A 25,138-nucleotide genomic window follows, 5' to 3' on the forward strand; every position below is an offset into this window, starting at 1 on the left:
TCAACTCCATCCCGGTCCTGGGATCCATCCATGGGATCCTTCCCAGGTGCTGCCCTAAAGGGTCACGGATTTTGGGATCAACTCCATCCCGGTCCTGGGATCCATCCATGGGATCATTCCCAGGTGCTGCCCTAAAGGGTCACGGATTTTGGGATCAACTCCATCCCGTTCTTGGGATCCATCCATGGGATTTGTCCCTCCCTGCTGCCCTAAAGGGTCACAAAAGATTTTTTTTTTTTGCTTTTTTCAGCTTTTCCCCCACCTTTTCCTTCTGTTTTTTTGGGGTTTTTTTTGAGTTTTTGTGATTTTTTTTCATATTTTTTTTAAATTTTCCCTCCTCTCACCTGGAAGCTTTGATGCGCTTTTGCTTTTTTTTCTTTTTTTGCTTTTTTCAGCTTTTCCCCCACCTTTTCCTTCTATTATTTTTTTTTTTCTTTTCTTTTTTTGTGGGTTTTTTTTTTTTCATATATATATATATATATTTTTTTTAAATTCTCCCTCCTCTCACCTGGAAGCTTTGATGCGCTTTTGCTTTTTTTTCTTTTTTTGCTTTTTTCAGCTTTTCCCCCACCTTTTCCTTCTATTATTTTTTTTTCTTTTTTTTCTTTTTTTGTGTTTTTTTTTTTTTCATATATATATATATTTTTTTTTTTTAAATTCTCCCTCCTCTCACCTGGAAGCTTTGATGCGCTTTTGCTTTTTTTTCTTTTTTTGCTTTTTTCAGCTTTTCCCCCACCTTTTCCTTCTATTATTTTTTTTTTCTTTTTTTTCTTTTTTTGTGTTTTTTTTTTTTTCATATATATATATATATTTTTTTTTTAAATTCTCCCTCCTCTCACCTGGAAGCTTTGATACGCTTTTGCTTTTTTTTCTTTTTTTGCTTTTTTCAGCTTTTCCCCCACCTTTTCCTTCTATTATTTTTTTTTTCTTTTTTTTCTTTTTTTGTGTTTTTTTTTTTTTCATATATATATATATTTTTTTTTTTTAAATTCTCCCTCCTCTCACCTGGAAGCTTTGATGCGCTTTTGCTTTTTTTTTTTTTTTTTTGCTTTTTTCAGCTTTTCCCCCACCTTTTCCTTCTATTATTTTTTTGGTTTTTTTTTTCTTTGAGTTTTTTGTGATTTTTTTTTCATTTTTTTTTTAAATTCTCCCTCCTCTCACCTGGAAGCTTTGATGCGCTTTTGCTTTTTTTTCTTTTTTTGCTTTTTTCAGCTTTTCCCCCACCTTTTCCTTCTATTATTTTTTTTTTTCTTTTTTTTCTTTTTTTGTGGGTTTTTTTTTTTTCATATATATATATATATTTTTTTTTTTTAAATTCTCCCTCCTCTCACCTGGAAGCTTTGATGCGCTTTTGCTTTTTTTTCTTTTTTTGCTTTTTTCAGCTTTTCCCCCACCTTTTCCTTCTATTATTTTTTTTTTTCTTTTTTTTCTTTTTTTGTGGTTTTTTTTTTTTTCATATATATATATATATTTTTTTTTTTAAATTCTCCCTCCTCTCACCTGGAAGCTTTGATGCGCACCCACTGGTTGGTGTTGACGGGCACGGTGGAGCGCAGGGTGACAGCTTTGGAGCCCAGGTCGTAGCTGAGCTGCACGAACCCATCCACGATGGCCAAGGCGATGAAATCCGACCTGTCCGGCCCCGTCCCGCTCCACAGCAGCAGCCCCTGCGTGGCCTCGGTCCTGATGCTGAGCTCAAAGTGGTTGGACCTCAGCGACTTCTCGCTGTGGGGCACACGGGAAAGGGTTGGGAACGCTCCCCCGCAGCGCTTGCTTCCTCCTCCTCCTCTTCCTCGCGGGGAGGTGGGGGCGGGCGGTGAGCTGGGCAGGTGTGTTCGGGTGGTGTTATGGAAAAGGGGGAAGATTTTTGGGGTAAAATTCGTCCCGTTGAGTTTCTGGGATGAGGATTCAACCGTGGGGTTTGTCCCCACCTGTTGCCCTTGAAGGGGGTAGATTTTGGGATGAGATCCATTCCATTTATGGGATTCACCTGTGGGGTCTGTCCCCACACACCTGGTGCCTCAAAGGGTCACGGATTTTGGGATGAGATCCATTCCATTTATGGGATTCACCTGTGGGGTCTGTCCCCATACACCTGGTGCCTCAAAGGGTCACGGATTTTGGGATAAAATCCATCTCACTCCTGGGATTTCCCCCAGGATCCAGCTGGAATTTCCCCCAGGATCCAGCTGGAATTTCCCCCAGGATCCAGCTGGGATTTCTCCAGGATCCAGCTGGGATTTCCCCAGGATCCAGCTGGGATTTCCCCCAGGATCCAGCTGGGATTTCTCCAGGATCCAGCTGGAATTTCCCCCAGGATCCAGCTGGGATTTCCCCAGGATCCAGCTGGGATTTCCCCCAGGATCCAGCTGGAATTTCCCCCAGGATCCAGCTGGGATTTCCCCAGGATCCAGCTGGGATTTCCCCCAGGATCCAGCTGGGATTTCCCCCAGGATCCAGCTGGGATTTCCCCCAGGATCCAGCTGGGATTTCCCCCAGGATCCAGCTGGGATTTCCCCAGGATCCAGCTGGGACATTCCCTGCTTTTGCCCTCATGGAACACGAGGATCGACCCCTGCCAGCCGTGACACAGCAGCCTTGGCACCCCGGGGACTGGGACAGGAAAGGGATGGAGGCAACAGAACCTCTGCCCAAGGGAGAGATGAAGGAAAAATGGGATTTTCCCCAGGCTGGAATCCCGATTTTTGCCTCTGGAAGAGGCACGAGGCTCTTGGCTACGGACACAGACACAGAGAGAGGACAGGGACAACACAGAGAGCTGCTCCTTCCCAAGGGACACTGCATCCACAGGTGGGACAGGAGAGGTGGGACAGCGACAGGAGAGGTGGGACAGCGACAGGGACAGGAGAGGTGGGACAGCGACAGAAGAGGTGGGACAGGGACAGGGACAGGAGAGGTGGGACAGGGACAGGGACAGGGACAGGGACAGGGACAGAGACAGGGACAGGAGAGGTGGGACAAGGACAGGAGAGGTGGGACAGGGACAGGGACAGGGACAGGGACAGGGACAGGAGAGGTGGGACAGGGACAGGGACAGGGACAAGGACAGAAGAGGTGGGACAGGGACAGGGACAGGGACAGGAGAGGTGGGACAGGGACAGGGACAGGGACAGGAAAGGTGGGACAGGGACAGGGACAGGGACAGGAGAGGTGGGACAGGGACAGGGACAGGGACAGGGACAGGGACAGGGACAGAGACAGAGACAGGGACAGGAGAGGTGGGACAGGGACAGGGACAGGGACAGGGACAGGGACAGGAGAGGTGGGACAGGGACAGGGACAGGGACAGGGACAGGGACAGGGACAGGGACAGGGACAGAGACAGGGACAGGAGAGGTGGGACAAGGACAGGAAAGGTGGGACAGGGACAGGGACAGGGACAAGGACAGGGACAGGAGAGGTGGGACAGGGACAGGGACAGGGACAGGAGAGGTGGGACAGGGACAGGGACAGGGACAGGAGAGGTGGGACAGGGACAGGGACAGGGACAGGGACAGGAGAGGTGGGACACGGCTCTGCTGGGCTCCCAGGGCCTGTCCCCACTGTGCAGAGCTCATCCCTCAGGGATAAAATCCAGGACAGGGACAGGGGACAGGGACGGGGGACAGGGACAGGGGACAGGGACAGGGGACAGGGACGGGGGACAGGGACGGGGGACAGGGACGGGGGACATGCTGAGGCACGGGCAGAGCAGGGACAGGCACAGCCTGGCACTCACCTGGGCTCCGGGGGGAAATCCAGCACCTGGGGGCTGGGATGGGGAGAAAAGGGGAGCGTGCCATAAGCGCAGGGAAGCGAGGAGACCCTTTTTCCTTTTTCCTTTTTCCTTTCCTTTCCTTTCCTTTCCTTTCCTTTCCTTTCCTTTCCTTTCCTTTCCTTTCCTTTCCTTTCCTTTCCTTTCCTTTCCTTTCCTTTCCTTTCCTTTCCTTTCCTTTCCTTTCCTTTCCTTTCCTTTCCTTTCCTTTCCTTTCCTTTCCTTTCCTTTCCTTTCCCAGAAAGGATGTGGGAGAAGCTCCCTTGAAGGATGGGGCAGCATAGCCAAAAACGGCTGGGAAAAAACTGGGGAAAAAGAGGGGGAAAAGAGAGGAAAAAAATGGGAAAAAGATGGGGAAAGGCTGGGGAAAGTCTGGGGAAAATTGTGAAAAAAAGGGATAAATATGGGAAAAGGCTGGGAAAAAAATCTGGGAATGGTGGCATTCCCTCAGCAGGGTATGGGGTATGGGGTATGGGGTATGGGGTATGGAGTATGGGGTATGGGATATGGGATATGGGGTATGGGATATGGGGTATGGGGTATGGGATATGGGATATGGGGTATGGGATATGGGGTATGGGGTATGGGATATGGGGTATGGGATATGGGATATGGGATATGGGATATGGGGTACGGGGTATGGGGTATGGGATATGGGGTACGGGGTATGGGATATGGGATATGGGGTATGGGGTACGGGGTATGGGATATGGGGTATGGGGTATGGGGTATGGGGTATGGGGTATGGGGTATGGGATATGGGGTATGGGATATGGGGTATGGGGTATGGGATATGGGGTATGGGATATGGGATATGGGGTATGGGATATGGGATATGGGGTATGGGATATGGGGTATGGGGTATGGGATATGGGATATGGGGTATGGGGTATGGGGTATGGGGTATGGGGTATGGGGTATGGGATATGGGGTATGGGGTATGGGGTATGGGGTATGGGGTATGGGGTATGGGATATGGGATATGGGGTATGGGGTATGGGATATGGGGTATGGGATATGGGATATGGGGTATGGGATATGGGATATGGGGTATGGGGTATGGGGTATGGGGTATGGGATATGGGATATGGGATATGGGATATGGGGTATGGGATATGGGATATGGGATATGGGGTATGGGGTACGGGGTATGGGATATGGGGTATGGGATATGGGGTATGGGGTACGGGGTATGGGATATGGGATATGGGGTATGGGGTATGGGGTATGGGATATGGGATATGGGGTATGGGATATGGGATATGGGATATGGGATATGGGGTATGGGATATGGGATATGGGATATGGGATATGGGGTATGGGGTATGGGATATGGGATATGGGATATGGGGTATGGGATATGGGATATGGGATATGGGGTATGGGATATGGGATATGGGGTATGGGGTACGGGGTATGGGGTATGGGATATGGGATATGGGATATGGGGTATGGGGTATGGGGTATGGGGTATGGGATATGGGATATGGGATATGGGGTACGGGGTATGGGGTATGGGGTATGGGATATGGGGTATGGGGTATGGGGTATGGGGTATGGGATATGGGATATGGGGTATGGGGTACGGGGTATGGGGTATGGGATATGGGGTATGGGGTATGGGATATGGGATATGGGATATGGGGTATGGGGTATGGGATATGGGATATGGGATATGGGGTATGGGGTACAGGGTATGGGGTATGGGATACAGGATGTGGAATCCCTCCAAATTCCCCCCTTCCCACAGCAGGGAATGTGACCCTTTTCCTGACCCTTTATCCCCACTGGAGATGTTTGGATGGTGCCACATCCACGCTGGAAAAATCCAGGCAGGATCAGCACCCCTGGAATCCCTGGAGCAGGGAGCCACAGGAATTTTTCCATCCCCTGTGCTTATCCTTATTAAAATCGCAGTTAAAAATGGAATTAAGGCATGCTGGGAGTGGCGTGGGGACAACAGCTGGATGTGGCGGGGTTGGGAAAACATCTGGATGTGGCACAGGTGAAGCAGCCCCACCTGCACCTGAGCCTTCCTCCCCAGGGAATGGGAAGAGTTTCCCATAAAAAAAAAAAAAAAACAAAAAAAACCCAAAAAAAAACAACAAAAAAAGAGAAAGCAAACAAAAAAACCCAAACAAAAAAACCCGAACCCCTAGGAGCAAAAAAAAAATAAAAAAAACCAAAAAAAACACCAACAAAAACAAACAAACAAACAAAAAATAAACAAAAAACCCAAGACAGCACAAAAAAACCCAAAAACAAACAAAAAAGAAAACAAAACAAACAAAAAGAAACAAGAAACAAAAAATACACAAAAAACCAAAATCAACTGAACCGAACCAACAAAAAAAACAAAACAAAAAATAAAAAACCCAAAACCAATCAAAACCAAAACAACAACAAATAAGCAAAAAATAAAAGCCTAAAAAACAAACAAACAAAAAAAAACCCACAAAAAAAACCCCAAACAAACAAAAGCGGAACGAAAAACAAGCAAAAATAAAAAAAAAAAAAAAAGCCAGAAAAAAACAAACAAACAAAAAACAACAACAACAACAACAAAAAACAAAATAAAAATTAAAAAAAAAATTAAAATACCCAAAAAAAAAAAAATAAACCAACCCCAAAAATCCCTGTGCCCGGGTTTGGGGTGGCAGCGGGGACGTGGGGGGCGGCCGGGCTGTACTTACTCTGGGATCTCATTGCTCGGGTGGCTTGGAAACAGAGAAACAGCGACAGTGAGATGGGACGGACAGACGGACACACGGAGAGAGGGACGGACACACGGAGAGAGGGACGGACACACGGAGAGAGGGACGGACAGACGGACACACGGAGAGAGGGACGGACACACGGAGAGAGGGACGGACACACGGACACACGGAGAGAGGGACGGACACACGGAGAGAGGGACGGACAGACGGACACACGGAGAGAGGGACGGACAGACGGACACACGGAGAGAGGGATGGACACACGGACACACGGAGAGAGGGACGGACAGACGGAGAGAGGGACGGACAGACGGAGAGAGGGATGGACAGACGGAGAGAGGGACGGACACACGGACACACGGAGAGAGGGATGGACACACGGAGAGAGGGACGGACAGACGGAGAGAGGGACGGACACACGGACACACGGAGAGAGGGATGGACACACGGAGAGAGGGACGGACAGACGGACACACGGAGAGAGGGACGGACACACGGAGAGAGGGACGGACAGACGGACACACAGAGAGAGGGACGGACACACGGAGAGAGGGACGGACACACGGACACATGGAGAGAGGGACGGACACACGGAGAGAGGGACGGACACACAGAGAGAGGGACGGACAGACGGAGAGAGGGATGGACAGACGGAGAGAGGGACGGACACACGGACACACGGAGAGAGGGATGGACAGACGGAGAGAGGGACGGACACACGGACACACGGAGAGAGGGATGGACAGACGGAGAGAGGGACGGACACACGGACACACGGAGAGAGGGATGGACAGACGGACACACGGAGAGAGGGACGGACACACAGACACACGGAGAGAGGGACGGACACACGGAGAGAAAGATGGACACACAGACACATGGAGAGAGAGATGGACACACGGACGTACGGACACATGGCACACGGACACACGGACACACGGCACAGGGACGGACACACGGATTACACGGAGAGAGGGACGGACACACGGACGTACGGACACCTCTCCCCACTCCCCCCCACCCCGGGCAGGGCTGGGAAAGCGGGAATGGGAGCGGGAGACGGAGACGGGATCCCATTGCAGAGCCCGGCAGGTGGGGATGGGAAAACCACAGCGAGGGCCCCGAAGGAGAAATCTCCAGCCTGGAGGAGCTCAGGGAGAGCTCTGCTCATTCCAAAAAAAAATTCCCAAGGACCAGGAAGTATTTGGAACATCCAGCCCAGTTTGGAAGGACCGGGAACATCCAGCCCAGTTTGGATGGACCGGGAACATCCAGCCCAGTTTGGAAGGACCGGGAACATCCAGCCCAGTTTAGGAGGATTGGGAACATCCAGCCCAGTTTAGGAGGATTGGGAACATCCAGCCCAGTTTGGATGGACCAGGAACATCCAGCCCAGTTTGGAAGGACCGGGAACATCCAGCCCAGTTTGGATGGATTGGGAACATCCAGCCCAGTTTGGATGGATTGGGAACATCCAGCCCAGTTTGGATGGACTGGGAACATCCAGCCCAGTTTGGATGGACTGGGAACATCCAGCCCAGTTTAGGAGGATTGGGAACATCCAGCCCAGTTTGGATGGACCAGGAACATCCAGCCCAGTTTAGGAGGATTGGGAACATCCAGCCCAGTTTGGATGGACTGGGAACATCCAGCCCAGTTTGGATGGATTGGGAACATCCAGCCCAGTTTGGATGGACTGGGAACATCCAGCCCAGTTTGGATGGATTGGGAACATCCAGCCCAGTTTAGGAGGATTGGGAACATCCAGCCCAGTTTAGGAGGATTGGGAACATCCAGCCCAGTTTGGATGGATTGGGAACATCCAGCCCAGTTTGGATGGATTGGGAACATCCAGCCCAGTTTGGATGGACCGGGAACATCCAGCCCAGTTTGGATGGACTGGGAACATCCAGCCCATTTTGGATGGAAGGATTTGGAACGGTTTGGATCTCCCGGATCCCGTTTTTCCCTCCCAGCTCAGCCCCAGTTCCAGGTTCGGGGGCGGCTGAGCCCCGGTACCTCCTGGTGATGCTGTTGTGGTACTCCAGGAACGTCCGGCCATCGAAGGCCACGGCCTCAGCATCCTCCGCTGCCTTCTCGATGATCACTGAGCAGGGAAAAACAGGGAGTTGGGGAAAGGAGCCCTCGGGAAATGCCAGAAAATTCCTGGGAGATGGGGAAATGCCGCTCAGCATCCCTGGCAGGGCAGCGACGCACCCGCAGCTGGGTGCCCGCGGAAACGCCAGCCCCGGCTGAGCTCTCGGGGATTTAGAGCTTGGGATTTTTGGGAGGCCGGGCTGGGAATGGATGGGATTGAAGGTTCCTTCCAGCCCAAGGCATTCCATGGTTCCCCACCCAGCTCTCCGAGGGTTTTCCTCTCAAAGAACGTCCGGATTTGTGCTGGTTTTCATCGTAACCCTGCCTGCACGGGCTGGACTTTGCCAGATTTCCCAGGTTTTCCATCCAGCCACTCATGGCCACCCCCTGGGCCACCTCCAACACCCCTGGGCCACTTCCAACCTCCATGGGCCACCTCCAACTTCCATGGGCCATGTCCACGGGCCACCTCCACCTTCCCAGTGCCACCTCCAACACCCCTGGGCCACCTCCAACTTCCATGGGCCACCTCCAACACCCCTGGGCCACCTCCAACCTCCATGGGCCACCTCCAACACCCCTGGGCCACCACCAACCTCAATGGGCCACCTCCACCCCCCTGTGGCCACCTCCACCCCCCTGTGGCCACCTCCAGCCCCCCAGCGCCACCCCCAGCCAGCCCCCGCGGCCACCCCACCTCTGTCGCAGTGGGTCCCCGAGAAGCCCCTGTGGCAGGAGCACTCGTAGTTGCCCAAGCTGGGCCTGCAGTAGCCGCCGTTGTGGCACGGGTTGGGTTTCTGGGTGCAGGGGTGCCCCCGGAACGGGGAGATGTCCCTGGCGCTGCGGATGTTCTGTTCCTGCAGCACCGGCACCCCCGAGAGAGAGATCTGTGCGGGAACAGCCGGCTCAGCCAGGAGAGCCTGCGGGGACCGCCGGGAATTCCGGGGAAACTACGGGATTGTCACCCATGGCCGGGAATTCCGGGGAAACTACGGGATTGTCACCCATGGCCGGGAATTCCGGGGAAACTACGGGATTGTCACCCATGGCCGGGAATTCCGGGGAAACTACGGGATTGTCACCCATGGCAGGGAATTCCTGGGGAAACTACGGGATTGTCACCCATGGCCGGGAATTCCGGGGAAACTACGGGATTGTCACCCATGGCAGGGAATTCCTGGGGAAACTACGGGATTGTCACCCATGGCAGGGAATTCCGGGGAAACTACGGGATTGTCACCCATGGCAGGGAATTCCTGAGGAAACTACGGGATTGTCACCCATGGCCGGGAATTCCGGGGAAACTACGGGATTGTCACCCATGGCAGGGAATTCCTGGGAAACTACGGGATTGTCACCCATGGCCGGGAATTCCGGGGAAACTACGGGATTGTCACCCATGGCAGGGAATTCCTGAGGAAACTACGGGATTGTCACCCATGGCCGGGAATTCCGGGGAAACTACGGGATTGTCACCCATGGCCGGGAATTCCGGGGAAACTACGGGATTGTCACCCATGGCCGGGAATTCCGGGGAAACTACGGGATTGTCACCCATGGCAGGGAATTCCTGAGGAAACTACGGGATTGTCACCCATGGCAGGGAATTCCTGGGAAACTACGGGATTGTCACCCATGGCAGTGCCCTGGTAGGAATTTCCCAGGAAAACTCTGGAATTCTCATTCATGGCAGTGCCCTGGCTGGACACTGCACTCTCCCAGTTGGACACTGGGCCATCCCAGTTGGACACTGGGCCATCCCAGTTGGACATGGCTCTCCCAGTTGGACACTACACTCTCCCAGTTGGACACTGGGCCATCCCAGTTGGACACTGGGCTCTCCCAGTTGGACACTGGGCCATCCCAGTTGGACACTGGGCTCTCCCAGTTGGACACTGGGCCATCCCAGTTGGACACTACACTCTCCCAGTTGGACACTGGGCTCTCCCAGTTGGACACTGGGCCATCCCAGTTGGACACTGCACTCTCCCAGTTGGACACTACACTCTCCCAGTTGGACACTGGGCCATCCCAGTTGGACACTGGGCTCTCCCAGTTGGACACTGCGCCATCCCAGTTGGACACTGGGCTCTCCCAGTTGGACACTGGGCCATCCCAGTTGGACACTACACTCTCCCAGTTGGACACTGGGCTCTCCCAGTTGGACATGGCTCTCCCAGTTGGACACTACACTCTCCCAGTTGGACACTGGGCTATCCCACTTGGACACTACACTCTCCCACTTGAACACCAGTCCTTCCCAGTTGGACCCCAGTCCCTCCCAGTTGCCACCAGTCCCTCCCAGTAGCCACCAGTCTGCCCAGCAGCCGCTCACCCTCTGCACAGCTCCCTGGAAGCCCCTGGAGATTTCGGCCGCTCGAGCCAGCCGGGAGAAGTCGGGGGCTCCCCCCACGTAGAGCGGCTCCTTCAGGTTCAGCACCTGGTGAGGCACCTGGGGACACAGGACATGGGGTCAGGACGTCCCTTGGTGTCCCTGGCTGTCCCCTGGGTGTCACTGGGTGTCCCCTGGGTGTCCCCTGGATGTCACTGGGTGTCCCTGGATGTCACTGGGTGTCCCCTGGGTGTCCCCTGGATGTCACTGGGTGTCCCTGGGTGTCCCCTGGGTGTCCCTGGCTGTCTCCTGGATGTCACTGGGTGTCCCCTGGGTGTCCCTGGCTGTCCCCTGGATGTCCCTGGCTGTCCCCTGGATGTCCCTGGGTGTCCCTGGGTGTCCCTGGCTGTCCCCTGGGTGTCCCTTGGATGTCACTGGCTGTCCCCTGGGTGTCCCCTTGGTGTCCCCTGGGTGTCCCCTGGATGTCCCTGGATGTCCCTGGCTGTCCCCTGGATGTCCCCTTGGTGTCCCCTGGGTGCCCCTGGGTGTCCCTGGATGTCCCTGGCTGTCCCCTGGATGTCACTGGGTGTCCCTGGATGTCACTGGGTGTCCCCTGGGTGTCCCTGGCTGTCCCCTGGATGTCCCTGGCTGTCCCCTTGGCGTCCCCTGGATGTCACTGGGTGTCCCTGGATGTCCCCTTGGTGTCCCCTGGGTGTCCCTGGGTGTCCCTGGCTGTCCCCTGGATGTCGCTGGGTGTCCCCTTGGTGTCCCCTGGATGTCACTGGGTGTCCCTGGATGTCACTGGGTGTCCCCTGGGTGTCCCTGGCTGTCCCCTGGATGTCCCTGGCTGTCCCTGGGTGTCCCTGGCTGTCCCCTGGGTGTCCCTTGGATGTCCCTGGCTGTCCCCTTGGTGTCCCCTTGGTGTCCCCTTGGTGTCCCCTGGCTGTCCCCTGGCTGTCCCCTGGATGTCCCTGGCTGTCCCCTTGGTGTCCCCTGGGTGTCCCCTGGGTGTCACTGGGTGTCCTTGGGTGTCCCCTGCAAGACCAGGAGTTGGGCTTCATCATCCTCGTGGCTCCCTCAGTTTGGGATATTTGATGATAATTTATTTTTTGATAGTTTTATTTTTGGATGTTTGTTTTATTTTAGGGTATTTTGGTTTAGAGCATTTTGTTTCAGGATAATTTGGCTTCAGGATAATTTAATTGAGGAAAATTTTGGTTTAGGAAAATTTCGGTTCAGGACAATTTCATTCCAGGACAATTTTGGTTCAGGTCAATTTTGATTTAGGATATTTTTGTTTCAGGATAATTTTGTTTCAGAATTATTTTGGCTCAGGATAATTTCAGTTCAGGATAATTTCAGTTCAGGATATTTTTGTTTCAGGACAATTTTGGTTCAGGATATTTTTGGTTCAGGATAATTTTGGTTCAGGAAAATTTTGGTTCAGGACAATTTCGGTTCAGGATAATTTTCATTTCGGATATTTTTGTTTCAGGACAATTTCGGTTCAGGATATTTTTGTTTCAGGACAATTTCGGTTCAGAATTATTTTGGCTCAGGATAATTTCAGTTCAGGATAATTTCGTTTCAGGACAATTTTGGTTCAGGATAATTTCGGTTCAGGATATTTTTGTTTCAGGACAATTTCGGTTCAGGATAATTTCAGTTCAGGATAATTTTCATTTCGGATATTTTTGTTTCAGGACAATTTCGGTTCAGGATATTTTTGTTTCAGGATATTTTTGTTTCAGAATTATTTTGGCTCAGGATAATTTCAGTTCAGGATAATTTCGTTTCAGGACAATTTTGGTTCAGGATAATTTCGGTTCAGGATATTTTTGTTTCAGGACAATTTCGGTTCAGGATAATTTCAGTTCAGGATAATTTCGTTTCAGGACAATTTTGGTCCAGGATATTTTGCTGATGATTCCACGGATGGAGCCTCCAGGAATTCTCCTCATCCCAAGGACTGCACGGTCCCACCCCCAGCCGGAACCTGGGAATTCTTTCCCTGGATTGAATTTTGGGGGGGAAGGGGCTCTGCTTTTGTGTGACCCCCAAAATTTGGGTACCCAATCATGGCTCAGAGCCTCTGCAGGGCTGGAGCTCAAATCCCAGAACATTCCAGAGGGATCCCCCAGGTTTGAGGAGCTTCCCCTGCACCCCATGTGGGTTTTTTTTTCCTTTTTTTTTTTTGTGGCTTTTTTTTGTTTGTTTGTTTGTTTGTTTTCTGGAGGAGAAAATTCCCTCCTTGCTGGGAATTCCTGGGAATTCTCCAGGATGGAGCCAGGACCACAGCAAGGACGGGGTGATATGGATCACTAACTAATGTTTTGTGGGATTGACAACAACAACAACAACAAAATAAAAATAAAATAAAAAAATAAAATGAAAAAATGACCGGATTAATTGAAATGCTGCCAAAAAAAAAAAAAAAAAGGTAAAAAAACTGGCGGGGAATGAAGGAGGAAAGGGAATGAGCAGCTCTAAACTACAGGGATCCTAAACCAGATGGGGAAAAGGATGGAAAACACACACACAGACACAAAAAAAAAAAAAAAAAACAACAAAATAAAGAACGAGGTGGAGATGTCAGATGAGATGGAGGCGTGGTGGGGTCATACTTATCTGTACCTTACGGGATTTCTGGGATCCAGACAGCAGGGGAGGGGAAAAATACAAAGGAAAAATCGAAAAAGGAGAGAGAGAAAGAGAGAGAGAGAGAGAGAGAAAAAAAAAAAAAAAATAAAAAAAAGGGACATCAGTGGGGTGACATTGCAGGGCTGGGTGGCTCTGGGGGTGGCAGGAGGTGGCACTGCCACCCAGGGATGTGCTGGGAGAGGAGAGGAGCTGGGCAAGAGGACAGAGAGGGGTGGGAAAATCTCTTTTTTTGGGTTTTTTTGTGTTTTTTTTTTTTTTGGGTTTTTTTTTGGGGGGGGGGGGGGGGGGCGGGAATGCTGCGGTTCCAGGTGGATTTAGGGGGTTTTGCTGGAAAGGAATCCCAAGGGATGGAGGGATGCAGGAAAGGAGGGACAGGGGATGGGGAAGGTTGGGAAAAGGGGAAGGAAGCAGCAACGGGGGCCAAGGGGCTTCCCCCTGCCCTCTGTACCCATTAATGCCTTTAATTAACGATGTAATTACTGAGCCACAGGTGCCTCAGGTACCCGTACCTGAAATGAGGGGTGGGGAGGGACTTAAAGCCCAAAGTCCACAACTTAAAAAGTCCAGAACCCTGAGAATTCCACTTTTCTACCCCCAAAACAAGGATTTAAACTCCGGGAACCTGAGAATTCCAACCCCCAAAACCAGGATTCAAAGCCCAGAACCATCAAAAATTCCAGTTTTCCACACTCAAAAAAACAGGATTTAGAGCCCAGGAGCAGGACAAATTCCACTTCTCCACCCCGAAAGCCAAGATTCATATCCCAGAACCCTCAAAAGTTCCACCTCTACACCTCAAAACCCAAGATTCAAATCCCATGAGCTGGACAAATTCCCCTTCTCCACCCTTAATCTGTGATTTAGACCCCAGGAACCTGAGAATTCCACCCCAAACCCACGACCCAAACTCCAGGATCTGGATGAATTCCATTCTCCACCCCAAACCCACGACCCAAACTCCAGGATCTCAATAAATTCCATTCTCCACCCCAAACCCATCACCCAAACCCCAAGAATCTGACAATTCCACCCCAAACCCACGACCCAAACTCCAGGATCTGGATGAATTCCATTCTCCACCCCAAACCCACAACCCAAACCCCAAGAATCTGACAATTCCACCCCAAATCCAGGATTTAAACCCCAGGATCTGGATAAATTCCATTCTCCACCCCAAACCCATGACCCAAACCCCAGGATCTCAATAAATTCCATTCTCCACCCCAAACCCATCACCCAAATCCCAAGAATCTGACAATTCCACCCCAAATCCAGGATTTAAACCCCAGGATGTGGATAAATTCCATTCTCCACCCCAAACCCATCACCCAAACCCCAGGATCTCAATAAATTCCATTCTCCACCCCAAACCCACGACCCAAACTCCAGGATCTGGATAAATTCCATTCTCCACCCCAAACCCATCACCCAAACCCCAAGAATCTGACAATTCCACCCCAAACCCACGACCCAAACTCCAGGATCTGGATGAATTCCATTCTCCACCCCAAACCCACAACCCAAACCCCAAGAATCTGACAATTCCACCCCAAATCCAGGATTTAAACCCCAGGATGTGGATGAATTCCATTCTCCACCCCAAACCCATGTCCCAAACCCCAGGATCTCAATAAATTCCATTCTCCACCCCAAACCCACGACCCAAACTCCAGGATGTGGATAAATTCCATTCTCCACCCCAAACCCACGACCCAAACCCCAGTATCTGGATAAATTCCATTCTCCACCCCAAACCCATGACCCAAACTCCAGGATCTCAATAAATTCCATTCTCCACCCCAAACCCACAACCCAAACCCCAAGAATCTGACAATTCCACCCCAAACCCACGACCCAACCCCCAGGATGTGGATGAATTCCATTCTCCACCCCAAACCCATGACCCAAACCCCAAGAATCTGACAATTCCACCCCAAATCCAGGATTTAAACCCCAGGATGTGGATAAATTCCATTCTCCACCCCAAACCCATCACCCAAACCCCAGGATCTGGATAAATTCCATTCTCCACCCCAAACCCACGACCCAAACTCCAGGATCTGGATAAATTCCATTCTCCACCCCAAACCCATCACCCAAACTCCAGGATCTCAATAAATTCCATTCTCCACCCCAAACCCAAGACCCAAACCCCAAGAATCTGACAATTCCACCCCAAACCCAAGACCCAAACCCCAGGATGTGGCCGAATCCCCGTCCCAGGGGTGCAGGCAGGGCTGGGGTCCCCCCACTCACCGGGGACTCCCCCGTCACCCCGTGCTCGTCGCTGACCCTCAGCACTCCCTTACGACCACTCCTCTCCAGCAGGACCCTGACCCACGTGTTGAGGGGCACGGGATTCTTGCTCCTGAAAACCAAAAATGCAAAAAAAAAAACCCAAAAAAACCAAAAAAAAAAAAAACCAAAAAAAAACAAACCCAAAAAACTCCCAGGTGAGAGCTTGTTATCGAGGTGACGATAATTAATAAAGATAAGAGAGGTAAAACCTTATTAAATAAATGTTTTGTCGAAGCAAGCTTTGGAAACTGGGATGATTTGGGGCTGAATTTTGGGGTGGTTTTGGGGTAAATTTTGGGGTGAATTTGGGCTGAATTTTTGGGTTGTTTTGGCTGCATTTGGGTTGAATTTTGAGGTGAATTTGGGCTGAATTTTTGGGTTGTTTTGGTCTGAATTTCGGGGTGAATTTGGGCTGAATTTTTGGGTTATTTTGGCTGCATTTGGGTTTTATTTTGGGGTGAATTTTTGGTGGGTTTTGGTCTGAATTTTGGAGTGAATTTGGGCTGAATTTTTGGGTTGCTTTGGTCTGAATTTTGGGGTGAATTTGGGCTGAATTTTTGGGTTGTTGTGGCTGCATTTGGGTAGAATTTTGGGGTGAATTTGGTCTGAATTTTGGGGTGAATTTGGGCTGAATTTTTGAGTTGTTGTGGCTGCATCTGGGCTGAATTTTTGGGCGGTTTTGGCTCAATTTGGGCTGAATATTGAGAATATTAAATATTAGTTCCCATGAGGAAGAATCACAGGAATGAAAATCAGGCTTGTAGAGTAAACTGGTGAGGAAAAAAAATTTCTGGTGGTGAAAAATAAAAATCTGTGCCACGAGAATCCATGGAGAAAACATGGAAATACCTGTGCAAAAAAAAAAAAAGACTTAGCATGTACACTTTCAACTACTTAATTCTTACTTCTGACTAATTAATTGAGTGGTAAGGAAGGTTTAATTGGAAGACCAATTAAAATTAAACACAACAATTTGGCAAACTGGATAAAAATGGGCTGTAAAGTTAAAAGTGTAAAAAAAAAGTTAAAAGTGTAAAAAGCTGTAAAATTGAAGTGAGGCTTTTGCTGTTGAAACTTTGAAAATTTGAGTGTCGTGCCCGTCGTTAATTGCTGTTAATGATAAAATATCTGTTATATCAGAGATTAATTAATTAATGATAAACTCCCTGATCTCAGATCCTGCAGGAGCAGCTGTGGATGATAAAACCTCTGATAAATCACAGATTAATTAATGATAAAATCTCTGCTAGATCAGAGATTAATTAATGATAAAATCTCTGCTAGATCAGATCCTGCAGGAGCAGCTGTGGATGATAAAATCCTCTGTATCACAGATTAATTAATCCCTGTAATTATTGATAAAATCTCTGCTAGATCAGATCCTGCAGGAGCAGCTGTGGATGATAAAATCCTCTGTATCACAGATTAATTAATCCCTGTAATTATTGATAAAATCTCTGCTAGATCAGATCCTGCAGGAGCAGCTGTGGATGATAAAATCCTCTGTATCACAGATTAATTAATCCCTGTAATTATTGATAAAATCTCTGCTAGATCAGATCCTGCAGGAGCAGCTGTGGATGATAAAATCCACTGTATCACAGATTAATTAATCCCTGTAATTAATGATAAAATCTCTGCTAGATCAGATCCTGCAGGAGCAGCTGTGGATGATAAAATCCACTGTATCACAGATTAATTAATCCCTGTAATTAATGATAAAATCTCTGCTAGATCAGATCCTGCAGGAGCAGCTGTGGATGATAAAATCCACTGTATCACAGATTAATTAATCCCTGTAATTAATGATAAAATCTCTGCTAGATCAGATCCTGCAGGAGCAGCTGTGGATGATAAAATCCACTGTATCACAGATTAATTAATCCCTGTAATTAAAGATTCAATCCCTGCTGTCAGATCCTGCAGGAGCTCACCTGAGCAGGGCTGCCCCCTTGCCCAGGTCGTATCTGTACTCCAGGTGGCCCTCGTGCAGTGCCAGGGACACAAAGTCCCCTCTGCCATCGCTCTTCTGGCCATTGTAGAAGATCATCCCAGTGGGTTTCTTGGCCAGGAACACCAACTCCATGGACATCTTGTCCCTGAGGAGAGAGGGACAGGGGACACTGCTGAGGAGAGAGGGACAGGGACAGGGACAGGGACAGGGGACAGGGGACAGGGACAGGAACCAGGGACAGGGGACACTGCTGAGGAGAGAGGGACAGGGACAGGGGACAGGGGACAGGGGACAGGGACAGGAACCAGGGACAGGGACAGGGGACACTGCTGAGGAGAGAGGGACAGGGACAGGGACAGGGGACAGGGGACACTGCTGAGGAGAGAGGGACAGGGACAGGGGACAGGGGACACTGCTGAGGAGAGAGGGACAGGGGACAGGGACACATCCATGAGAGGGACAGGGACACCTCCCTCCCTGCCAGCTGCTGTCCTGCCCCTGTCCTGCCCCATGCCCACCTCCCTCTGATAACCCTGAGAGTGTGGGGTGGCAGAAATGTCACCTGTGCCAGGTGAGGGGTGCTCAGGATGACCCTCAGGTTGCTGTGGGGTGGGGTTGTCCCTGTCCCCTGTTCCTGTCCCTGTCACTGTCCTGTCCCCATCCCTCTCCCTGTCCCTGTTCCCATCCCTGTCCCTGTTCCCATCCCTGTCCCTGTCCCTGTCCCTGTCCCTGTCCCACCCCTGTCCTGCCCCCATCCCTGTCCCCATCCCCATCCCCGTCCCTGTCCTTGTCCCTGTCACATCCCCGTCCCTGTCCCTGTCCCATCCCTGTCCCCATCCCCATCCCCGTCCCTGTCCCTGTCCCATCCCTGTCCCCATCCCCATCCCCATCCCCATCCCCATCCCCATCCCCATCCCCGTCCCTGTCCCATCCCTGTCCCCATCCCCATCCCCATCCCCATCCCTGTCCTGTCCCTGTCCCATCCCTGTCCCTGTTCCCATCCCCATCCCTGTCCTGTCCCTGTCCCATCCCTGTCCCTGTTCCCATCCCCATCCCTGTCCTGTCCCCGTCCCTGTCCCATCCCTGTCCCTGTCCTGTCCCCGTCCCTGTCCCATCCCCGTCCCTGTCCCTGTCCCATCCCCGTCCCTGTCCCTGTCCTGTCCCTGTCCCTGTCCCCTCCCTGTCCCTGTCCCTGTCCTGTCCCTGTCCCCTCCCTGTCCCTGTCCCATCCCTGTCCCTGTCCTGTCCCTGTCCCTGTCCCCTCCCTGTCCCTGTCCCTGTCCTGTCCCTGTCCCCTCCCTGTCCCTGTCCCATCCCTGTCCCTGTCCTGTCCCTGTCCCTGTCCCATCCCTGTCCCTGTCCTGTCCCCATCCCTGTCCCATCCCCGTCCCTGTCCCTGTCCTGTCCCTGTCCCATCCCTGTCCCTGTCCTGTCCCTGTCCCCTCCCTGTCCCTGTCCCATCCCTGTCCCTGTCCTGTCCCTGTCCCTGTCCCATCCCTGTCCCTGTCCTGTCCCTGTCCCATCCCCGTCCCTGTCCCTGGCACTCACTGCAGGTCTGGCACGAAGCTCTGCAGCCCGTTCAGCTCCAGGTAGGAGGAGCCGTTGAACTCCGGCAGGAAGGGCACGGTCTGGTCCTGCTCCGTCACTGGGCACAGAGCGGGCGGCGTGAGGGGACAGCTGCCACAGCGAGCGTCCCCGAGGCCACCCCGGCCAGGGGACACCACGCAGGGATCCCCCCCGGGCCCAGCCCCGGCCCTGCTGTCCCACCTCGCTCGCACAAGTCCCCTTGGCGCCCCATGGGACAGGCGCACAGGTGCCCGCCGTGGGGCAGCACCAGGCAGGTGGCAGAGAAGTGGCACGGTGAGGGCTCGCAGGGGTTCCTCTCCAAGGCACACGTGGGGCCTGCGCAGGGACAGCCAGCTTGTCACCAACCCCCGTGTCCCCAGTGTCCCCGTGTCACCAACCCCCGTGTCCCCATGTCCCCAGTGTCCCCAGTGTCCTCAGTGTCCCTGTGTCACCAACCCCCGTGTCCCCATGTCCCCAGTGTCCTCAGTGTCCCCGTGTCACCAACCCCCGTGTCCCCGTGTCCCCAGTGTCCTCAGTGTCCCCGTGTCACCAACCCCCGTGTCCCCGTGTCCCCATGTCCCCAGTGTCCCCGTGTCACCAACCCCCGTGTCCCCGTGTCCACATGTCCTCAGTGTCCCCGTGTCACCAACCCCCGTGTCCCCGTGTCCCCAGTGTCCTCAGTGTCCCCGTGTCACCAACCCCCGTGTCCCCGTGTCCCCATGTCCCCAGTGTCCCCGTGTCACCAACCCCCGTGTCCCCGTGTCCACATGTCCTCAGTGTCCCTGTGTCACCAACCCCTGTGTCCCCGTGTCCCCATGTCCCCAGTGTCCTCAGTGTCCCTGTGTCACCAACCCCCGTGTCCCCATGTCCCCAGTGTCCTCAGTGTCCCCGTGTCACCAACCCCCGTGTCCCCGTGTCCCCATGTCCCCAGTGTCCCCGTGTCACCAACCCCCGTGTCCCCGTGTCCACATGTCCTCAGTGTCCCCGTGTCACCAACCCCCGTGTCCCCATGTCCCCAGTGTCCTCAGTGTCCCCGTGTCACCAACCCCCGTGTCCCCATGTCCCCAGTGTCCTCAGTGTCCCCGTGTCACCAACCCCCGTGTCCCCATGTCCCCAGTGTCCTCAGTGTCCCCGTGTCACCAACCCCCGTGTCCCCATGTCCCCAGTGTCCTCAGTGTCCCTGTGTCACCAAGCCCTGTGTCCCCAGAGTCCCCCATGTCACCAATGTCACCAGTGTCCCCAGTGTCCCAAATTCCAGTGCCCAGAATCATTTCAGTGTCTAAAATTATTTCAGTTCCCAAAGTGATTCCAGTTCCCAAAGACAATCCCAGTGCCCAAAGACAATCCCAGTGCCAATCCCCCCTCGTGAAGAATTCCCCCACAAACCGAGAGGCCGTTATTTAACACCCCTAAAGCTGCCATTATTTGGGGCACGAGGACACCCAGCTCCTCCTGACCCTCATCCCCACAATCCCACCCCGAACTCACCGACACCGCCGGACGCGCCTTCACCCCCCAGAACCCCCCGGTGCCCACCGCCGTACCCGTGTAGGCGTCGGGGCACCGGCACCGGAACATCTCGGCGTCCTCGGCGTGGCAGACGCCGCCGTGGTGGCAGGGGTTGGGCCGGCAGGGGCGGTCGCCGCACTCGCCCACGGCGTGGCCGTAGAGGACGTCGCCGGCGCCCTGGCGCAGCTGGTACACGCGGTTGTTGATGCCCAGCAGGCGGATGCAGCCCCGCAGCCCCGCGGCGGCCGCCGTGCGCTCGGCCGCCCTGAGGGGACGCGGCACGGGGGTTTGTCACCAAAGGGGCAGCGGGTGGGGCCCACGGGGTGGCAGGGTGGCGAGGGGACACAGGACAGTGTGGGGCAGTGTCACCCTCCCATCCCCGGTGCCACCCTCCATCCCAGTGCTTGGTTCCCATCCCAGTGACCCGTTCCCTGTCCCAGTGCCCCGTTCCCATCCCAGTGCCCCATTCCCATCCCCAGTGCCCCGCTCCCTGTCCCAGTGCCCCATTCCCATCCCAGTGCCCCGCTCCCTGTCCCAGTGCCCCGTTCCCTGTCCCAGTGCCCCATTCCCATCCCCAGTGCCCCGTTCCCATCCCAGTGCCCCGTTCCCATCCCCAGTGCCCCGTTCCCATCCCAGTGCCCCGTTCCCTGTCCCAGTGCCCCGTTCCCTTCCCAGTGCCCCGTTCCCATCCCCAGTGCCCCGCTCCCTGTCCCAGTGCCCCGTTCCCATCCCAGTGCCCCGTTCCCTGTCCCAGTGCCCCGTTCCCATCCCCAGTGCCCATTTCCCTGTCCCAGTGCCCTGTTCCCATCCCAGTGCCCCATTCCCATCCCAGTGCCCCGTTCCCATCCCAGTGCCCCGTTCCCTGTCCCAGTGCCCCATTCCCATCCCCAGTGCCCCGTTCCCATCCCAGTGCCCCGTTCCCATCCCCAGTGCCCCGTTCCCATCCCAGTGCTTGGTTCCCATCCCAGTGCCCCGTTCCCATCCCCAGTGCCCCGTTCCCTGTCCCAGTGCCCTGTTCCCATCCCAGTGCCCCGTTCCCATCCCCAGTGCCCATTTCCCATCCCCAGTGCCCATTTCCCATCCCCAGTGCCCCTCTCACAGGGCCATGTGCTCGTCGGGCGCTCCCCCGATGAACAGGTCGGTGTCCAGGTTGAGGCCGTCGGTGCCCATGGGGCTGTGCCCGCTCACCTGGGGCTCCCCATCCACGGCCAGGCTCCCGCTGCGCCGGTTCCGGGTCACCACCAGCTGGTGCCAGCGGCCCGGCTGCACCTGGACCCGGCTGCTCACGGTGCCCGTGCCAGAGCCCGTGTCAAACCTGGGGGACAGCGAGACCGCTCTGTGCCCAAAGGTGCCAGCTGGGCCCTGCTGGGGGCGACGTGGCACTGCGAGCCCTTGGGGACCCTCTCCCTCCTCCTCCTCCTCCTCCTCTCCCTTCCTCCCTCTTTCCTTTCTTCTCTCCTTCCTTCTCTCCCTCTTTCCCTCCTCCTCTCCTCTCCTCTCCTCTCCTCTCCTCTCCTCTCCTCTCCTCTCCTCTCCTCTCCTCTCCTCTCCTCTCCTCTCCTCTCCTCTCCTCTCCTCTCCTCTCCTCTCCTCTCCTCTCCTCTCCTCTCCTCTCCTCTTTTTCCTCCTCCCTCTTTCTCTCCTCTCCCTCCTTCCCTCTCTCCTTCTCTGCCTTTTTCTTCTCTCCCTCCTTCTCTTCCTCCCTCCTTCCCTTTCCTTTCTTCTCTCCCTCCCTACTTCTTTCTTTCCCTCCCTTTCTCCCTCTCTTCCTCTTTCCTTTCTCTGCCCTGACTTCCCCCTCCCCTCATTCCAAAATATCCCATCAGATTTTGGAATATAAAAAAAAACCCACCCCACTCCAGCGCTTTCCTCCCTACCCTTTTTTTCCTCTCCCTCCATGTTTCTTCTCACAGTTTAAAAAAGAAAAAAATAAAAAAAAAAAAATCTCAAAAAAAAAGACCTCCAAAAACCCCACCAAAAAAAGATCTCTCAAAAAAAAACAACCTCCCACACCTTGGATCTTTTTAAATCCAAAGTGACACAAGCGAGCTCACTTTGCTGAAAAGACGGAAAAGCTCCCTCACTATTCCAACATCCCAGAAAAAAAAAAAATCTACCAAAAAAAATCCCGATTTTTGCCCACTTTGAGGTCTTTTAGGGTGCAAATTCCCCCTCCTGGGATGCGAATTCCCCGTCCCTCACCTGAGCTCCACGAAGCCTCCCACCAGTGCCAGGGAGATGAAATCCTTGCCGTGTTTCTGGGCGTTGTAGAGGAGCAGCCCAGTGGGCTCCAGAGCCCGGAATTCCATGGAAATCCTCACCGTGTGATACGCCTTCATCATCCTGAACGCCAGGAAGGACTTGCCCCCAAAACTGGGGATGAAGTTCCCGATGGCTGCGGGGTCAGGGGACACAGGAGGGGACAGGAGGGGACACAGGGACACGGCACTGAGTGCCTGGCACAAGGCTGGGAATGTTCTCCTGCCTAGGAAAAACTTGGGAATGTTTTCCTATCTGGCACAAGGCTGGGAATGTTTTCCCGAATGGCAAAAACTTGGGAATGTTTTTCTGCCTGCACAAAGCTGGGAATGTTTTCCTTTGTGGTAAAAAGCTGGGAATGTTTTCCTGCCCAGCACAAAGCTGGAAATGCATGGCACAAAACTGGGAATTTTTTTCCTGCCTGGCACAAAGCCGGGAATGTTCTCTTATCTGACACAAAGCTGGGAATGTTTTCCTGCCCAGAAAAAACTTGGGAATGTTTTTTTATTTGACACAAAGCTGGGAATGTTTTCCTGCCCAGAAAAAACTTGGGAATGTTTTTTTATTTGACACAAAGCTGGGAATGTTTTCCTGCCCAGAAAAAACTTGGGAATGTTTTTTTATTTGACACAAAGCTGGGAATGTTTTCCTGCCCAGAAAAAACTTGGGAATGCTTTTTTATTTGACACAAAGCTGGGAATGTTTTCCTGCCCAGAAAAAACTTGGGAATGCTTTTTTATTTGACACAAAGCTGGGAATGTTTTCCTGCCCAGAAAAAACTTGGGAATGTTTTCTTATCTGGCACAAAGCTGGGAATGTTTTCCTGCCCAGAAAAAACCTTGGGAATGTTTTTTTATTTGGCACAAAGCTGGGAATGTTTTCCTGCCCAGAAAAAAACTTGGGAATGTTTTCTTATCTGGCACAAAGCTGGGAATGTTTTCCTGCCCAGAAAAACACTTGGGAATGTTTTTTTATTTGACACAAAGCTGGGAATGTTTTCCTGCCCAGAAAAAACTTGGGAATGTTTTCTTATCTGGCACAAAGCTGGGAATGTTTTCCTGCCCAGAAAAAAACTTGGGAATGTTTTCTTATCTGACACAAAGCTGGGAATGTTTTCCTGCATGGTAGAAAGCTGGGAATTTTTTCCTGCGTGGCACAAAGCTGGGAATGTTTTCTTATCTGACACAAAGCTGGGAATGCTTTCCTGCCCAGAAAAAAACTTGGGAATGTTTTCTTATCTGGCACAAAGCTGGGAATGTTTTCCTGCCCAGAAAAAAACTTGGGAATGTTTTCTTATCTGGCACAAAGCTGGGAATGTTTTCCTGCCCTGCACAAAGCTGTGAATATTTCCCTGCATGACAAAAACTTGGGAACGTTTTCGTGCCCAGCACAATTCTGGGAATATTTGCCACCTCTGGAAGTGCCCAAATCCAGTCCGGAACGAGACCAGCATCCCCATCCACTCACGGGGGTGTCAGGAACCGATTTGTAAATCCCGAAATGTGTGAATTTTGGGGTTTTTTTTTTGGGGGGTGGGGGGATCAGCACCTACCTTTGTCACAAACATCCCCTGCTCTCCCCGGGACACAGGTGCAGGTGAAGCCCCGGCCGTCGTCCTCGCAGGTGCCACCGTGCAGGCAGGGCTGGGACTCGCAGGGTCGGGGGGTTCTGGAGGTGCCAGGGGGCAGCCGGGTGGGCTTCATCACCATCATCATCCTCCTGCTGCTGCCAGGGCTGCTGGGGTTGGGTCTCCTGGTGGTGCCCACGGCCACCGCCTTGGGGCCGGGCCTCCCCGCGGGCTCCAGGTGCTGGCCGAGGGTCGTGATGGCCACGGGGACCCCGCGGGTGGTGGCCGGGGCTGAGGTGGCCACGGGGACCCTGCGGGTGGTGGCCGGGGCCATGGTGGTGGCCGTGGTGGTGGTGATGGTGGTGGTGAAGAGCTGGGGGATCCAGTCTGGAACACAGCAGAG

The 25,138-nt window shown here is 52.9% G+C and overlaps 1 protein-coding gene across 1 annotated transcript in view; it reads right to left on the bottom strand.

Annotated features, from left to right (window-relative positions):
* Positions 1-25,138, bottom strand: part of AGRN (agrin) — a 100,352-nt gene that overhangs the window by 2,372 nt on the left and 72,842 nt on the right. The window contains exons 24-37 of the mRNA XM_062507451.1: positions 24,721-25,122; positions 23,112-23,304; positions 22,009-22,224; positions 20,945-21,174; positions 19,602-19,736; positions 19,383-19,479; positions 17,815-17,979; positions 15,839-15,950; positions 13,556-13,567; positions 10,925-11,041; positions 9,287-9,476; positions 8,512-8,599; positions 3,740-3,772; positions 1,501-1,725 (exon numbers count right to left, since the gene is read on the bottom strand). Of these exons, the coding sequence (XP_062363435.1) occupies positions 1,501-1,725; positions 3,740-3,772; positions 8,512-8,599; positions 9,287-9,476; positions 10,925-11,041; positions 13,556-13,567; positions 15,839-15,950; positions 17,815-17,979; positions 19,383-19,479; positions 19,602-19,736; positions 20,945-21,174; positions 22,009-22,224; positions 23,112-23,304; positions 24,721-25,122 (2,215 nt within the window). The remainder of the gene's footprint in view (positions 1-1,500; positions 1,726-3,739; positions 3,773-8,511; positions 8,600-9,286; positions 9,477-10,924; positions 11,042-13,555; positions 13,568-15,838; positions 15,951-17,814; positions 17,980-19,382; positions 19,480-19,601; positions 19,737-20,944; positions 21,175-22,008; positions 22,225-23,111; positions 23,305-24,720; positions 25,123-25,138) is intronic.

Source organism: Cinclus cinclus, chromosome 23 (assembly GCF_963662255.1).
Source record: "Cinclus cinclus chromosome 23, bCinCin1.1, whole genome shotgun sequence".
Lineage (NCBI taxonomy): Eukaryota > Metazoa > Chordata > Aves > Passeriformes > Cinclidae > Cinclus > Cinclus cinclus.